Source organism: Crinia signifera, chromosome 2 (genome assembly GCF_055691185.1).
Source record: "Crinia signifera chromosome 2, ASM5569118v1, whole genome shotgun sequence".
In the NCBI taxonomy this organism is placed as follows: domain Eukaryota; kingdom Metazoa; phylum Chordata; class Amphibia; order Anura; family Myobatrachidae; genus Crinia; species Crinia signifera.
In genome coordinates this window covers 71,989,968-72,009,329 of record NC_139218.1, presented here as the reverse complement: position 1 = coordinate 72,009,329, position 19,362 = coordinate 71,989,968, and the positions used below count along the sequence as shown (strand labels likewise).

At 43.2% G+C, this 19,362-nt stretch overlaps 2 protein-coding genes across 2 annotated transcripts in view; one reads left to right on the top strand and one right to left on the bottom strand.

The window, feature by feature from the left end:
- SUPT6H (SPT6 homolog, histone chaperone and transcription elongation factor) overlaps positions 1-7,989 on the bottom strand; it is a 60,007-nt gene extending 52,018 nt beyond the window's left edge. Inside the window, exon 1 of the mRNA XM_083172366.1 lies at positions 7,790-7,989. The gene's annotated coding sequence lies outside the window, so the exon portion shown is untranslated. The remainder of the gene's footprint in view (positions 1-7,789) is intronic.
- Positions 7,990-8,361: 372 nt separating this feature from the next.
- SDF2 (stromal cell derived factor 2) lies at positions 8,362-16,732 on the top strand. The gene is made up of 3 exons (XM_083172368.1): positions 8,362-8,602; positions 10,859-11,055; positions 16,160-16,732. Exons 1-3 carry the CDS (start codon positions 8,428-8,430, stop codon positions 16,445-16,447), a joined length of 660 nt encoding a protein of 219 aa, XP_083028494.1. The 5' UTR covers positions 8,362-8,427; the 3' UTR covers positions 16,448-16,732.
- The last annotated feature ends 2,630 nt before the right edge of the window (positions 16,733-19,362 follow it).

Genomic DNA, 19,362 nt, shown 5'->3' with positions numbered 1-19,362 from the left:
TGGCAGGTAGCAGCTGATTGGCTGGCTGTTTATCACTTTCCATTTTATCACTTTTGAAGCTTAGTGCATCTGGCCCTGTATATGTACTGGTTCTGATTGTTAGATTGACAGTGATCGGGGCCAGTGTCAATAGGTGGACCGTGCTGGTCGTCAGGAAAAAGGTCAACATGCAATAGGTGGTCGTTAACAACAGGTCGACATGAGTTTTTCACAATTTTTTTCCCCTTCAGATAAATTTACAATCCACGTTGGCTACAATTCAGAACAGTAAAGTGCATGCAAGGGTACCCGTTACACTAATTGGGGGACCATGTTGGGAGAGGTCAACACAGACATAAAAAAATATGAAAAACTCATGTTGACCATTTGTGTGTCAACCAATAGTGTTCGATCTAATGATCCACACCCATATGTACAGGTGTTTGACACTAAACCCGTAGGAAAAGTGATTTTATTTTCTAATAAAGCGTAGGACCACTGTTGGCATACAGGATGGTCTGAATTCCCCTTAGAACGGAAAAAATATAAGTCCGTTGGATGGAATCTTAAACCATTCTTCTTGTAAAACTTGAAACAAGTTTCAAGAGTGATGTTTTAGGCGTTGAACATGACCGAACCCTGTCTTCCAAAACCGACCACATGGGCTCTATAGAGTGGTCTGGCGATTTTGTAAAAACATAAAATCTTAATGTTTTTTGTTTCATACAATGAATGTAAAAGCTCCACACACTCATCATTTCTAGGACATTTTCTGGCATACAACCGGCCGTATTCAATGAGCCTAATTCGCCATGTTTTCTGGCGATTTTGTGCTATTTTCGTGCTGTACGGCGAATTTTTGACTAAAACGGTGAATCACCCTATTCAATGACCAGATGGCGAATACATTTCAAGGTTTTTTTCGCCATGATTCACTGAGTAGCAATCGCTATCTTTTTATGGTGAAGTGGAATGTGAACTTTTAAAATAAAGTGTTTTGTTTTTTACATTTGGTGTCAAAAAATCAGGAATTTTATTCTGAGGAGGGGCATGCTATTTTTATTCATGTTTTTTTACACGAGCAGCCAGCAGGGGCCGGAGCCGAGCCGCTCATTAGATATTCATATATTCACTGCACCCGATCATTACCATATGCACGATCGGGTGCAGTTAATATCTGCTTCACTGTTGGCTATCCCGGGGGGGCAGCCTGTGCTGCCTGGCACCCGGGGAGCCCACCTTTCCCCCCACAAACTTCTGGGGCAGGCAGGGAGACTTCCAACATTTTTATAATTGTTTACGATATCGTTAACTTGCATATCGTCTGCCTTGATGGCATAGTGTGTAAGGAGGCTTTTACAAAGCCCATTGCACAAATTAAGATGTAATGTTAAAAATCAATACAAGATGAGTATCTTTTATCCAAAATGCTCTAGAACAGAAGGATTTTGGATAACGGATTATTCTGTATTTAGAAATAATTTTATATTTGAATGAGGTATCTTGAGGAATCTGGCATTGATGTTGTACAAACACATGAAATACACACATTTATATTTTATGCATGAAACAAGTTTGTGTACAATCTCAGACACTGAATGTGAATGCCAAGCAATCATTTTCTTGCACATTTTTAGTGCCAGTTACATATCATGCCCCTGTCAGTGCCAGCTATAGATGGACCCCCAAAAAAGAGAAAGGCTCTACTAACAATAATGGATCTATGTAAGATACATGTAATAAATGCCCTCATTCTGGTTGGTACACTAAGTTGCAATTTCGGCCACCCACGCAAGCCTGCGAATGGATGTATATGCAAAACATCCATTTGCCGGCCAGCGGGGGGCAGGGGGAGGAGGCTGCTTTATGAGTTAACTAGAATCATGGCCAAAATGTATGTGGTTTATACACTGCAACCAAAACATCCACTATTTATAGAACGCACAAGATTTCTCTTGTTTTGGTTCCCCTTTCAGCTTTCATATTCTATATATTATGGTTTGCATTCACAGCAAACATCTATTAAAAAAAAAATTAAAGTTCAATATGAAAACACTTTCATGTTTCACATAATTCATAGATTCAAATAAAGTAAATATGGTAAAGAGACAAACCTCAGTAACAAACCACAAAACACCATTGAAATTTCTACAAATACATTATATGTTGTCATTATGAAACCACAGTACTCTTACTAAGTAAAGCAATTATCTTCCCCCCACTTCATTATAGACTGGGTAGACACTATAATAGATATATCTGGAGATCAATTGAACTGCAGAGATATCTAGATGAATCGGGCAGCCTGTTCTCCATACACGCTGCCCTATCCATTGGGACTGACATCACAAAGGGCGGGCACATTTACATGCGCCCACCAACTGAGCCATCTCCCAGCTCGGCTGTACGAGCAGACAGCGAATCGCCCATACACACAGCAGAATGCGCTGATGAATCATCAGATATATCGGCTGTTGTGAACAGACAGCGTGATATATATCTGTGAACAATGCCATTCACATATATATCGCTTGTACACACTGGCTGATGGTGTATCCCTAAATCGGTCTTTCAATCGAACGGACGATATATCGTCCAGCACCTTAAGGCGCCCCTCTCACTGGACCTGTTACATTTGAAGACATCGGGCCAAATGTACTAAGCCTTGAAAAATGAGAAAGCGGAGGAGAATAATAAAGTACCATCCAATCAGCTCCTACAGTAGCTGCCATATTACAAGCTGGGTCTGAAAAGTGACAGCTAAGTTGGGTACACACACACAGATTTATCTGTTCAATCTGTCTGGTGGGAACAAAAATCTGGTAATGTATGGGAGAAAATGATAGTGAACCATTTGCTCCCAAATGCTGTAAAATGGATAATTGACAATTGTTACGTTTAGTTTGTTAAATCTAACAGCTTAAACTAAACCAATTTGTTAGAATGAATTGTCTGCATTTTAGAGCAAATGGTTGATTGTGATATGCTCCAATAGATTACCACAGATGTGTTCTCACCAGACAGATTGACAGATAAATCTTTACGTATGTATCCAGTTTGGAGGAGCTGGTTGGTATATTGGGAGGGGAGCTACTTAACCAGAAATAAAGAGCCACCAGGGCTCCTATGTGGAGGGTAACGCAAGCCTATGGGCTTCCATCCGCAGCTCTGTGTGTAGGATCCAACACAAATACCTCCCAGCATGCCCCACAGCCTCCGGTGAAATTCACCAGAGAGCATTATAGAGGGAAGCTCTTATGGGGAGAGCTGCCCTTTGCTGAACTAATCGCATCTGTTAGTACAATTAGTATTTGCACGATGGGATACACTGCAAATGTTTGTGACCACTGTCCTAGATCACTCTCCACTTTATCACCCAATATTTGAGTATTTTGTTTAAACTGTATCCATGTACAAGAACAATGTATTTCTGCAGTGCTCTTAATGCTGTTTCACATAAGGATCAGACTTTTTTCTACTATTCTAATGTAGGGTACACACCAGGATGATCTGTGTTCAATTCTCCCAATTTTGGTGCATCGTACTACTGATGTACTTATGTAAGAAGTGCAGAATCGTACCCGGTCTCAGTACGATTCTGATCCGATGAGCACCCCCAACAGTCTTAGGGTCGGATTGAGATTTTACCTGCTGCAGTAAGGATTTGTCAATTTCCCTTTGACTCGGTAAAGGCCGTGTGCAGATGGTGTACTCAAATCCATCGTGCTACTTCAAGGAAATAGTTTCATGATCGTCGCACAATCATGATGATCCTGGTGTGTAACCAGCATTATTTTTTACATCATTTTTAGTCCACTTAGTACAGCGATTTCTTATTGTCCTTAATTCTGTATTAAACTTGCACAGAGTTTAATAACTTGCTGCATGTAGAATATATATATATATATATATATATATATATATATATATATATATATATATATATATATATATATATATATATATATATATATATATATATATATATATAATGTGTTGCCCAGCCCTGGTCTAGTGTCTCCGAAACACTGCTAACTGTTGGCAGCAAGTGAAATTACATCTCTTTCTCTGTCACACATGAACAATTTAAGAGGTAGCAAACTAGCTTTGGAAGCATTTACCTATATTTTTTTTTACTTAGAGCACCAGGAGATTTACCACCTTAAAGCTGTGACTGGCCACCAGCTAGACCCCCTCTACAGTTCACATGCCGATCGAATCGATGTGTCGAGGATGCAGTCAACCTGGGCCTGCACTACATTCTACAGCACCTGGATATACTTGGTACCTATGCAAGGGTCCTGTTTGTCAACTTCAGCTCGGCCTTCAATACAATCATTCCCAACATCCTCCACTCCAACTTACTCCACTTAGGAGTCCCAGAAGCTAGCTATTCATGGATTGTGGCCTTCCTGACTGATCGAAAACAGGTTGTGAAAGCTGAGAAATTCAACTCCCAAGTGCGGTCCACCAGCACAGGAGCCCTCCAGGGGCTCCCTGTACACCAACGACTGCATCTCAGAGGCACAATCAATAAAAATAATCAAATAAGCTGATGACACGACTATCACTGGCCTCATCAAGGACAGGGATAAATCGGCCTACAGACGAGAAGTGGGCCAATTGGCCCGGTGGTGCAGCAGAAACCATCTACAGCTCAAGCCACTTAAAACCGTCGAGATGGTAGTGGACTTCAGGAAGAAGTCTGTTGGTGTTCCTCTGCTAACAATTGCTGACAATGTGGTGTCGCTAGTGGACTCCTTCAAGACCCTGGGGACTACAATCTCCCAGGACCTTAAATGGGGACCCAACGCTGAGTGCAGCAGAGGCTGTTTTTCCTTAGGCAACTGAGGAAGTTCAACATCCCACAGAAGCTTCTGCTCCTCTTCTACTCTGTGATCATGAAGTTTGTAATATGCTCCTCGATACTGGTCTGGTACGGCTCCGCCATCGAGAGAGACAAAAAAAAAAAAAATCGGGCAACAAAGATAGTCAAGGGCCAACTACATCCCGGCCATGTTTAACCTACTGCCATGAGGCAGACACTACAGGGCCATTCCCACCAGGTCCACCAGAAGCAGACAAATTTTCTTCCCTCAAGCGGTTCACCTGCTGACAAGTGAACTTCTGAACATCTCACTGTTTAGTCGCCCCATAACCCTCTGCACATAATTTAACACTTTGTTCCCATGTAACCTCTTTCTGTCTGACTGTACATGTCCCCCCAGCGGTTTATATTGTATACTGTTTACCTATCTACTTGTTACCCCCCTGGCTGTTGCATAGCATACCCGAAAACAAATTCCTTGTATACGCAGATATACCTGGCCAATAAAGATCTGTACAGTATTGCAGGTCTACAAAGCTTTCAAAGAAATTCTGCCTGTTTAGAACAGTTATATTATATGGTGATAGCGGTGTGGGCTGACTAGATGGGGTGTGGTATAGGGTTCTGACAGTCGGGATCCCGACAGTCATTATCCCAACTGCCCGGACTCAGACAGCATGGTGAGCGCAACAAAGCCCCTTGCAGGCACGGTGGTTCGATACGCTCAACACCTTTTCTATTCTCCCTCTATGGGGGTTGTGGACCCCCACAAGGGAAAATAGCGGGTGACCGTCGGGCACCTGTCTGTCGGCGTTTTGACAGTCGGGATCCTGACGTCGGGTAAATGAGTGTCCGGATCGTGTCCAGCACCCGACTAGATGGGTTTCTAGTGATTCTTACTTGCTTTTAAAATTTGATGTTTCTTTCCTAAAGTACACTCGCGGCCAGCATGAAAAATACATGAAACTGGCGGTTATGTTGGGGACCCCAGTCGTAGCGTTAGGATGTGTCATGTCTTCTAGGTGTAACCTATTTCAGTGTAATCCTAAGCAGTGCGCCCATAATAGATGCCTCATCTAGTACCTTTTGTGGGTAGAATGGACAACCCACGGAAGTTATTGCACAAATATTACACAAAATGCCTGCACCTAATCCTGCAATTATGCCTACTTGACGCTCTACATCTAGTAAGGCGCGACTGGCCTAGTAGCAGATTCAATGGTGCGCCACTTTGAAATAAGAACATTAACATCGTTCAACATTCAATGTAGAAATTTTTTTAATAAAACAATTAATTTAAACCAGAATCTTTGAATTGCAAAAAAAAAAAACTATTTGGACTGCAAAGGGTTAATGTCTGTCTTTTTGTATTTGCTGAAAATCTTATGTACAGTGATTTTGAGGTCTGCAAAGCGCCAGAGTCCTGCAGGAGAAAAGCGCTATATAAAAAAAAATGATTATCCCCTGCATATACTGTACATGAGGACAAGCCGCACTCATTCTCCTCAGTGACTGGCAACTGAAAAAGCAAATACAGGATCATTCTGTGCATGTGGCAAATGGGAAGTGGGCAGTGGAAACAAGCAATAAAGTACCTAAATTACCAACTTAACCCAAAAAGTTGACATTATCTCTAGCTGATTGTCTGATGACATTGAATTCTAAGCAGCAGGATTGGGTATGAACCAGGAAGTGGAGTAATTGCATAAAGCTGGCCATGCACTAGGGCAGGGGTTCCCGAAGTTTTTTTAATCACGGCACCTCAAAGCATCGGAAATGTTTACGGCACCCCTAGGCTAAAGGTTTTCATTGAGAAAGTCACAAACAAATATAATTACAATTTATTTAACTTAATATCTCATCCTTATGATCAGTTATATGGTAATGGACAGAATTCACTTCTGTTTGTCGACAATATGACTTATCATGGACATAAAAAACTTGAATTCTTCCTGGACCACCAACCCAGGGCACCCCTGCAAGTCCCCCAAGGCACCTCAGCGCACAGTCTGGGATTCACTGCACTAGGGAGACATCTTTGAGTGGAGAAGTATCCCGCAATCCCCCCAGGACCATCCCTCTTGCCAGATGACATGCGATACATTGTTTGCGGTCCTTTTGCATATGATATTATACATGATGTCCATTTCGAGCATGCTTGGGTTGGCTGGGATACTACATATCTCTCCTGCTGACGGTGAGACTCGCAGGCTTTGGATGCTTTTTATGCGACTCACCTCAATCACATAAAAAGTGACCAAATTGCAGGTATATCGCCCTAATGTAAGTGCACCTCTAATATCTTAAACACAGCCCCACATTCGCAAAAGCACTGCAGCAGGGCTGGCTGGCTGAGTGGGGGGAGCATCGAATCACCAAATGTTTACGATTCGATGGCAGCAAACATTGGAATACCGCCATCAAATGGTAAAAGTACTACCATTAAAAGAAAACCATGAATGGTTGAGCAACGTCCATCCCTAGTATTTTGCTGCTACAATTGTGATTTTTGGATGGCTCCTATCAATATACTAATCCCTGATCGCTCCTATATCAGACATGGAGATTTTGTTCTGGTAAAGATCTGACTGTGAGGTCCATCTACCCTTAAGCAGAACACAGGAGGCTATCTACCAAGTACTATCCATTCAGCATTTGTCATTCGTCAAACAGCCTGTAATACCAGGGCTAACAGCTGATTGGCACTTTCTCTCTATCGATAAATCTCTTCCAAAGTGCTGTAGCTCCATATATAACAACATATCTATATCATATATGACTCCATCTGAATGGATCACTGACGGGTCCCAGAGGCTTACTGGAACCTATAGGCCCTCACAGCAGATCAATGACCGCCAGGTCTTTCCTTTAGACGCATAGACAAACACAGCTGTGAGACCCCCATCAAAGGGCTAGTGCGGCCTACAGATCAAGCACGGTCTCGGCAGGAGAGAGGACGCCCATTAGAGTACTATGTATCACCTCAGGTGACGGGCGCCTCCGCTGTGTGTTCCCGCTGGCGCGTCGGCGCTCTCGGTGTCGGTGGACGATGCCGCAGAGCCGGGTGAGAGGATGGAGGCCCCCGCTGCTAGATAGCAGACCAGCGGAATGGGAGAGGGCCGAAGCAGTCCAACCTGACGTCACTTCCCGACGCAATTCGCACAGCGCATGCTCTGCCTGCTTGCAGCTCGCCAGCGACGCTAATACGCATGCGCATTTGCCAGTTCAAGTCAAGGAATTTCTACTGCATATGCGCGTCTGGTCAGAAAGTCGGGCATTGAGCCAACAACGTCACGCACATGCGCAGTAGCATGCTTAGAGTGTATTGCGTAATCTAGATCTGCTTGTAAACAAACGCTATAAAGACAGACTTTACTGCCATTCGGAATCGTTCATTATAGTATATGGTTAGGTTTCTTTTTTAACACCAACACGCGTGGCTGCATTGAAATCACGACTCATTGTTGGAAAGTTGTATTAGATTTTATTTGCCAGTATACAAGATGGCGGCTATAGCATCCCCTACTTCCGCTTAGTGATCCGCACGGAGAGGGGGTGCTTCCGATGTAGCCTGGTGACGTTTCCGGTTTGTCCTTTGGTGCCGCCGGTGTGTGAGAGCGATGATGAAGGCGGCACAGGACGGAACCGGCTCTTTCCTGCTGCTTATCGCCCCCTTGTTGTTCCCGCAGGGCTTCGCTTCCGAGCTGTCCGTGGTGACGTGTGGGTCGGTGCTGAAGCTGCTGAACACGAAGCACAACGTCCGCCTTCATTCTCATGATGTCAGATACGGCTCAGGTGATGCAAGCTCAAATCTCTGGGCGTGACGTCAGTTATGTCAGGGAGACCAAGGGTACTGGGCTCATACTCTGATTCATAGCTATAATCTATCACATATCACTTGGGCACAAGCTATTGGAAGAATATGACCTAAATTGTACTGCACACAGCCACAGACTGAACCATTTGGTTAAATTTCGAGAACGTTGTTGTGCAATCAGGCAGCTTTGCACTAGTTTTATTTATCAAGTTAACATTCTAAAATCATAGCTGATTGATTGTTATGGGCAATTTGTCCACTCGCCCTCTTTATAAATCGCCCCAGGTTAGACTTCTGGGCTCGCACACAGGACACTTGCACCCAAAGAGGGGAGTAATTCAATTTCACTGATAAGTGCCCTTTTTGTTTAGGTTCCAGCAACACAATTAAATTCCCCCGATACAGCTTTCCTGCTCTCACTATGGACTACAAGCTATAGAACAGGGCTGTCTTACCCTCTTATTACCCTCTATTGTTTTATTACAAAAAATATATATGATATATCGGACAGAAAAGGAGCAGCTCTCTACCCCACCAGGTGTTATCGACCTGGAAAGTAACAATAGAAGTGAAAGGATAGTTATGAGTAAAGCACCCCACAATTAGGACTGAAGTCTCCCATCTTAGTGTTGTTGGTAAATCTTACATTCAAAAAAGCGTATGGTCATACAGTCTTCCACAACTGGGTACGGTAGGTAATAGGTCACACAGTGTTATACAATAAAAAAAAGTCTTACATCACCCGCAAGACAGATTCTCCTCAGATCCTCAATGTACATGTAAAAAACAAACACAAAAAACATGGTTATTTTGTCTATCTCTTTATCCACAAATTGGAATAAAGTGCACACAGAGGGACCAGTCCAAATAAGTTCCACTTTTCCACTATATCGGCGGTGTCTATGGGTAACCTTGTGAGATGTGAAGATATATTAGGCTTAAATGTATGCTTACATGTGATAGGTATAGAAAATGCTCATCAATGTTTCTTTAGGGGTAATAGGAAGGAATGCACACAGACACCTCGTGTCCCTCCTCTGCAGAGTGTCATTGCTTACATGTATGCTTACATCACACGGTGTGAGACTCCTCTCATAAAGGTATCTTTAACCACAACGTGGTGCATTTCCTCCTATCACCCCCTAAAGAAACTTTGATGAGTATTGTGAAATTGGATTGACAATGTGTTTGGATAATTACAGTGCTAGGTAAGTGTTCATTCTTGCAACCTGTACCTAATTTTTTAAATGTCAAATGTTACGTGATATATACAGTAGCTGTAGCTATATAGCTTCTAAAAAGTACATCCTCACTGATTAGGTGTAGGGTGGGGGGTGTTGGGATCCATGTGGTAGGCCAAAAGACAGAGAGCAGCAACTAGATCAGGCATGTCCAAACTATGGCTCACTAGTTGTTGTGCAACTACAAGTCCCATCATGCCTTGCCACAGTTTTGCTATTAGGGAATGCTAAAATTATGGCAAGGCATGCTGGGATGTGTATTTTCACAACAGCTGAAGGGCCACAGTTTGGACATGCCTGAACTAGATGGTCAGGATCCTGACACCTTTTAGGTTTGTGTGCTTACCCATACTCACCTACCCCCTAACCTTAACCCTCTCTGCTTGCAGCCTAACCTTAACCCCTTCCACACCTAGAGATTGTCCCTACCCTTGCCCCCACGCAGCCTAACCCTCCCTCTAGTACCGTAACATCTCCTCCCCTGCAGACTAACACTAACCATCCCTAGCATACTTACGATTGGGATGCAGACAGTGAGGAGTCCGGCACCAGCATTGTGAGCAATGTCTGAAGCCGGTGTTCTGATCAGTGAGGAAATTCCGGCATCCCGACCGTCGGTACTGAATTCCGGTGCAGGGTGCTAGAGTGAACACTAAATAATGGTCATTTCATTTTATCAGGGTGAAGTTTGGTCATTTTTGATCAATTCAGCATGACAAGCTTTGCAACCAAAAACATCAAAGTAAGCATTTAAATAAGCCAACAATTTATTTTTATCCATCGTGTAAGGGTAAAATTCTATTGCCGTCATCGTTCAAGACTGGCACATCTTGCCCATCTGCATGAAAAGGTTTCCTCACACCTTCATAGAGGTGAAAGGGAAAACTTGCCGTTTTGACACTACCAATTATGGCAGTAAAGTACACTTTTGGTAAATTGAACTTCCCCCTTTTTTATGTTTAGGTATATAATTTTTTTTTTTAATGCATGTAGGTAGTGGACAGCAGTCTGTGACTGGAGTCACTGCTGCAGATGATGGAAACAGTTACTGGCGTATCCGTGGAAAGACCTCCACAGTGTGTGAAAGAGGAACATTAATAAAATGTGGGCAGTCTATCCGTCTTACACATGTCAATACTGGGCGCAACCTACACAGTCACCACTTCACATCTCCATTATCAGGAAACCAGGTAAACTACATGAGCTGTTGTTATACTTGTGAGATTAATATTGCACACTTATTTTTTATGTTAATTGATACCTTTTTTTGTTCATCTTAAACCCCAAAAAATTCCAGAAGTTCAAATTGTATCCGAAACATTCTTTGTGTCAAATTATTCATTCCTCTGCCTCAGATTAAACAGTCAAATCTTACATCACAGAATATATACGTATTTTAAAACCACACACTCTCCTCTATACTCTAGCTAGTCCAAGAGAGTGCAAAGGGGATTTTTCTGCTAGCGCTCAGTTACCTTTTGAGCGAAGGGGCTGCAGAGTGTTGGGCTGTCCTAGCCCAAAGAAATTGCACTGTACAGATTTAGGTTTACACTGCGCTCACCTTATAGCAAGCCTCTGTGGGTGCACAGGGGGTTGCTCTGTGTGATAGACGTATCATGCAATAATGTTGTGGGTGTCACCAATAACCAGTGGAATATCTTAATAAGATATCTGGAAAATATCAAGTTTGTTTGTACAAAAGTGTGCTTTATTGGAATATAACCTAGGTACAAGTCCCACTGGTGGGGGTGCCTTGTTGCAGTGGGGGTTGGGGAATGGGGCAGATGGTGGTAGCACACGGTGCGCTGGTCTGTGGTGGGTGATAAGTCTGTGGTGGTCCAGTAAGCGTCTGCAAGTGCAGACAGGAAGGGAAGATGAAGTGTCAATGGATAAAGTGCGGCACAGGGGGTGGTGCAGGGGGCTGGTGTCCCGTCCCCCCCGCAGTGCACCTCTCACCTGTGTCTGTGATAATGTCCTGGAAGGTCCCGCGCCGTTCTGCGAGTCTTCTCCAGCCGCAGCACTGACAGCGTTGATGCTGTGCTGTGTGCCCGGCTCCGTAGTTGCTGAGCTGTGCGCGACTTCCAGGTCCCGGCGCCTGGTTGCCAAGGCGAACCCAGCCACGCTCAGTCTCTTGTGACTACAGGCTCTACTCCCGGCCAGGAGGAGACTTGATGGTGTTGGTATGTAGAGAGTGTGGTGTTGGATGCTTCTTGGCCAACGCGTTTCGACCGCTGAAAAGGATGAAAGGATTTTTCAAGGATGAAAAAGACTGCACAGCGGTCGAAACGCATTGGCCAAGAAGCATCCAACACCACACTCTCTACATACCAACACCATCAAGTCTCCTCCCGGCCGGGAGTAGAGCCTGTAGTCACAAGAGACTGAGCGTGGCTGGGTTCGCCTTGGCAACCAGGCGCCGGGACCTGGAAGTCGAGCACAGCAACTACGGAGCCTATCTGTTTTATGTGCTTTTTTTTTGCTTGTTTTCTTATTCTGTTACATTTTGTCACAATAAATCTCCAAATGTTTATTGTGTCCATTACATCTTTTTAAGGGGGTTGCGCTATCATTCAAACAAATTTGTTCTTTGAATCTGTACCTTTGAAGGTGGTGTACCTTCTATTGTTTGAATAGCTGCACCCCACTTAATCAATTGCGCTGAACTGCTCCACAGACACTTGTCATTACAATATATTCCAATAAAGCACACTTTGTCCAAACAAACTTGATATTTTCCAGATATCTTATTGAGATATTCCACTGGTTATTGGTGACACCCACAACATTATTGCATGATACGTCTATCACACAGAGCAACCCCCTGTGCACCCACAGAGGCTTGCTAGACGGTGAGCGCAGTGTAAACCTAAATCTGTATAGTCCAAGAGAGTAACTTATCCAATTTCGCCACACTAATTTTTCAGACCATTTTTTAGCATTATTTTGTTTTACGGGATTTCTTTACTTGGTTTCTTCCATTTAAAAGAAAAGTTAGTTAGTCGTGCAGCTTGTCATGCCCCTTCTTCAAAAACAATCTGGCGCTAAACCTAATTAGAACAGTGGGTTTAAAGGTGCGTACACACGGAGCAATATGAGCGCTGGCAATATATTGCTCAGTGTCGTGTCCCGTTTTCATCAGCGATCAAAAATGACACCCTGCCGGGAGAAGAGGTAGGGGAAGACGCTGGTTGGAGGAGCATGCTCCTCCGACCAGCGAACATTAGGAGGCTGAAAACGGTAGCACGCACCCGGCGATTTATCATTGCTGCATCAGCGACCATATTGCCAGCGTTAATGACTGTGTGTACACAGTTTAAGGCTGCAGGGAAAATTCAAGAACCCACAAAAATAAAAAAATTAGAATGTAGTGCTGTCAAATACACATTAAGGAGAAATCAATACAATTAAAATCAAACACCAATAAAGAAAACAATATTAAAAGATTTGGTTGCTGTTAGAATATTCGTATCCTATAGCACAAAAAAAATAAATTATATATATATAAGTAATATAGGTATGTCCTGACGAAAGAGGTATTAAAGTGACCTCAGAAACGTTGACCGCAGCCGACATGGTGTAGTCTACATTATTTTCTTGCGTCAGTCTCTGGAGTGCCGGCCTGGTCTACTACAGACCCATCTGCAATTATATATATATATATATATATATATATATATATATATATATATATATATATATATATATATATATATATATATATATATATATATATATATATATATATATATATATATATATATATATATATATATATATATATAGAAAAGAAGTTTAGAGTGCGCTAAAGACAACTCAACAAATTAAAAATTATACATTTGTTTCTTAGTCTTCACAAAGACTTCAAATTTAAAAGGTACAGCAGGTCTGTTACTGGTACAGATGGTGTTGTACCAGTAACAGACCTGCTGTACCTTTTAAATTTGAAGTCTTTGTGAAGAATAAGAAATGTATAATTTTTAATTTGTTGAGTTGTCTTTAGCGCACTCTAAACTTCTTTTCTATCTCTACTTGCCTATCCGGGCCCGGCTAACAGGGGTCCATTAGAGTTGCTGCTCTTATTACCATCTTGGGCACGGTTGGGGTACCATTTTCTGTGATATATATATATATAGTAAAGTACTGGTCAGGCACTCCCAATAATACAGTCGATGGTAGCCTGGTGCCTTCACGATGGGGGATAACGAGGAAGGAGCTGGTGCGGCACTCAGAGGAAGAATAATCGAGGCAAAAAAAACTCACAGAGCCATCAGATAACGTCGTTTATCTGATGGCTCTGTGAGTTTTTTTTGCCTCGATTATTCTTCCTCTGAGTGCTGCACCAGCTTATATATATATATATATATATATATATATATATATATATATATATATATATATATATATATATATATATATATATATATATATATATATATATACACACACACACACCACAAAGTGGAACCAGCATAATTGTCATTAGTATAATAAACAAATCCCAGTGTAAATTAGTGTGATCCTGGGATTGAGCCTTTTCAATCCCAAATTTCTGCACTGTGCGGGATTATCCATTTAGCCGGATTATGGATTAGCCCACAGCACCGCTCCCTGACCCTGCCGCTGTCCCTCTAAGCCTAACTCCCACCCGAATCCTACTGTAGGTGCCGGTAAATCGGTGGTCTACTTGTATCTGCTGTCTGGAATAACAGTGTATTCATTTTATACAGTGGAAAGGTTTCCACCAAAGTCCAACCTAGGATTTTGAACACGGGGACATACCCACAGCTACTTTGGCTCCATCCCGGGTCAGCACCATTCATCCTGCAAACATTTGCAGGGTCTTCTTTTGGGGATTATACAATCTCCAAAACCAGGAAATCCAGCTCCCAACGCTGTAAACACATAAATATGAAATGCTATGCCATAAGTAACAGCTAGTTGTGCAATGGCCAGTGGTATGCATATTCCAATATAAAGTTACATAGTTACTATGTTGATATTCAGAATCTTCATACTAATGTTGAAAGGTTCATAATGTCTGCATTATGAATGTTTCAGTGTTCACTTTATAGTAATCTATCACTGCCAATATGTATAATGTCAACATTTTGATTATCAACAACTTAAATGTCTATATTTAGACTGCCTGCATTCTGTTGTGAAATTCCATCGTAACCACATAAACCTGCGCAGACCTTTGTAAGACTGTGGGCCTAATTCAGACTTGATTGCAGGACACATTTGTTCTCAAAATGGAAAAAACCATGTGCACTGCAGGTAGGGCAAATATAACGTGCAGAGAGAGTTATGGTCCCATACACAGATCCATTGGAGTCAGCTGAAATTGGGACAAAGCAGATCTGTGTATGGGAACCTTTAGATTTGGGTGATGTTTGTTCAAACTGAAATGTACATTTTAAAAATAATGCAGCTAATATTTTCCCTGCACAGAAACAAAATAACTCGGATAAATCTAACTTTCTGCACATGTTACATCTGCCCCACCTGCAGTGCAGCATGGTTTTGCCCATTTTGAGAACACATTTGTCCTAGGATCAGGTCTGAAATAGGCCCTGTATCCAGATGATATGTCAACAGTGTCTAGGTCGACCATGAAAGGTTGTCATGGAAAAGGTCAACATGAGTTTTCACGACTTCTTATCTTGCTTTGAACTTTTTCATGCTTTCCGATCCATGTGGACTATGATTGGGAATGTTAAAGTGCTGAGTGCAGCGGTAGCGGGGTGATGTACCATGCATGGAGAACAAATCGATACACTAATTATGGCATGTTTCGACAAATGTCGATATTGACATTAAAAAAAACCTAAACAAACAAGTCGCAAAATCTGTAGTCTGTATTATATATTACAAGTGAGTCCGCATAATCAACCCATAACATTTCAGTATTCCCTAACAAGGAAACCTGGTTACTGGTATGCGGAGCTGACTCAAACAACCTGTGCTCCTCCAGCTGAAGTTGCACTGCTGGAACTTCTGTAGTTCCCCCACCCAGCTAAAGAGTTGACAGTTGCCTGCTTCCGCAGTAGAGATTCAAATAAAATGTAGAGTGATAAACAACCAGCCAATCAGCTCCTACCTGCCTTGTCACAAACCATGTTTGAAAAATGTCAGGCAGGAGCTTGATTGGTTGGTTGTTTATCACTCTCCATTTTATCACTTTTGAAGCTTAGTGCACCTGGCCCAGAGTCTGCTCTTATGCAGAGTGGTAATAGGGAGACTCACCAGGCAGAACTGCGTATCTTACATTTATGTCTCTTATTTCTGGTGCAGGAAGTCAGTGCCTTTGGAGAAGATGGCGAGGGGGATTCCTTTGATGACTGGACTGTTCTTTGCAGTGGGGAATTCTGGCAGCGGGAAGAAGAGGTGCGATTCAAGCATGTGCCAACCAATGCACTGCTGTCAGTCACAGGAGAACAATACGGGCGTCCTATAAATGGGCAGAGAGAGGTGCACGGCATGACTTATGCAAGCCAGCATAACTACTGGAAAGTAATGGAAGGCATCTTCATGAAACCTAGTGATCCTCCAAGGACTGCTCACAGTCACTCTGAGTTATGATGTCTCGAACAGTCTCCCAGTTTCCTTTTCCTACCTGCACAGTATTGAACTCATAGAGAAGTTCTCTGAGGTCCTGCAAAGTTCACGTCTGAGGTTTCAGCAGTGACTTCTGGGGCACAGTGCCCTTTTGTCTGTAATATTATTATTTTATTCCGATTTTATTGTTATGGCAGCCGGATTGTTACCTAAGCATGTCTCTGCAGCAGTTAAAAGAAGAAAAAAAAATGATCTCCGTAATACTGTCTCTGCAGAATGCAGTTTTAAATATAAAATGTTCAATTGATATTTCAGTGGGTAAAGTTTTATTTGTTGTATTGTATTACCAAACCTTTGCATTGCAAACAGAACAATATAATGTGGTGATAGATTGGCGTTTGTATTGGGGATGCATATTAGGTCAACTCTAACGGGGGTATTCAATCCCCACCGCTATTTCCAACTGGGAAAATAGCGTCAGGCGCCTATTCAATGCGGTCCTGGCATTGTTGAAGATAGCAGCTCGACAGAACTTCAAAAGCTGTCGGGCCCATTTTGTCTAACGACCATGAATTGTCGCAATCATGGCCGTATCTCGACAATCCATGGGCGTTTATGCAGACACGCCCCCTTTTCGACAATCACCAGATGGGACATTGAATCCCGCCTGGTGATATGCTGTTGAGCAAAACAAAAATGGACCAGGGTCACGGCTGTCGGGACAGATTGACAGTTGTGACCCGGGATTGAATACCCCCCCTAAATTACAATATAATCTGAACCTGCTACATACAAGAGCAGCCAGTGTTTTTCTGCATGCTGGATACCAATACATTCATTTGTACCCCTTCCATTGCAGTATGGTTTGCCCGGGTGTAAAATTGTATTCTTAAACTAAGTGCTTTCTGATGAGGGGCAAGGTATGAGATGCACAAAGCTTACAAGCCATGTGGAAACAATAGGCCCCATATGATATAGGGTGTTTTTAGAAGAGCTCTGTATATAAGCAGAACTGCCTAGAATCATAGTTTGGCAAAAGCTGCACAGAACCAACCTTCATGCACTAATAATAAAGCCTACTGACAAGTTAAAATACACATCTAGAGAAACGAGTCTGTATCCCCAACCAAATCCATAGAAAATGACTTGTATGGAAGCCTGGACTTCTGTGAAAACAATAGCCTTGTGGCAAATGACTGTTTAAGAGGTCTGGCCTGTGCCTGGTGCAGTTTTCAGGAACCTATGTATGTAAACCAGGCTGTTCTATACAGATGTAGAAGCTGTGCATAGGAATAGAATATGTTCCATACACCAAAGAATTTGCCGTAAAATTGTACTTTAAAATTAGTACATATTAGTATTCTAACAGTTTGGAAAGGAATTCAATATTTCAGCAAGGTTCAAAGAGGTCATCAGAACAAGCATAGAATTGCCCACAGCAGGACATATGCAAAAAAATACCAATGGTTTCAACAGGAATAGACCTCTCCAGCTCTCTACCTTGATGCCACTGTGTGTCATGCTTTAACCCTTCAGTGGCACTCCCCAGAATTTTTCGGGTTCTGCCCCAGTGCGCAGACTGGCAAACCCGGAACATTCTCAGGAGGACTTTTTTTTTATCTGCATTTTAAAGTCTGGTGTTCCATCATTTTTTTTCTATGTTTGATATTTCATTATCGTGGAGAACACCCCAGTGGATATACTTTATTTGGATGCGAGTGCAAATTTATTGGACATGTCCACTTTACAAAATAGATATGCTACAATACATATGTCCATTACATGAAACATGGAATCGTTATTGCATAGCAAATTTTACATTATTGCACTGTGTAGTTATATAATTTACTATTTAAGGGTACTTGTTTAGTTTCACAGCGGCACTGCCTGCGGATCGCATCGTAGGGAAATCGCATGTGATGCGATATAGCACACCCCCAACTATCCACGTCAGCCCGAAGCGTGGCGAGCGCAGCGGTATGTGTCCTCCCGACCTGTTTATACCCCCACTATCCATGTCAGCGTGGAGCCACCGACCCCGCAGCGTGGCGAGAACGCGGAAAACGAGCCCGAAGCATGGCGAGCAGATGAGTATTACTTGACGTGTATTCCATGTCATCTCGCGGGGCTCGATGTGCATCAGGCTCGTTTTACGCATCCGCTTGCCACGCTTCTGGCTTGGTGGCTCGCTGCACTCGCCACACTTTATAAAGACAACTCCACGCCAACGTGGATAGTGGGGGTATGAACAGGTCGGGAGGACGCGTAACGTGTCACCTTATGGGGCTCACCACTAGGGTGGCCAATCCCGGGATCGGGATTGGCGGGATCCCGGGATTTGGCCCCCAAAACGCTGGGATTTCAATCCCGGGATTTTAATTTCCAATCCCGGGATTTTGGGATTAGACTGCGCATGCGCAGTCTAATGCCGGGCAGCGTCTGAGTAGGTGCTCAGCAGCTGCCTGGCTTCTCCCGTCCCGTGTAGTGCGGCTCTGCGCAGCGTGATGACATCAGAGTCCACACTGCGCAGGCCGCATGGGCTACCTCCATCCTGTGACCGGCCAGAACACCCTCCCAGCAGTGGACCGACTAGCTCCAAGTGGGAGCCTCCCACCCGCTCATCAAACAGCGGAGCAGCACACACCAGGCGACCACCCCGGACACCATCAGACCGGCTCCCCCACCTGCCCGGTTCCACCTCCTGGCTCCCGTCCGCACCATGCATCTGTAAGTAAGCATGCGGGGCGGACAAGGCAGATTTTTTGATTAGGGAAGCCAATCCCGGGATCCCTGGAATCCCGGGATTGGGCATTTTTCAATCCCAATTCCCGGGATTGAAAAAATGTCCTGGGATTGGCATTCCTACTCACCACGCTTCGGACTGACGTGGATAGTGGGGGTCTGCTAAATCGCATCATATGCAAAGTTTATGCAAAGCA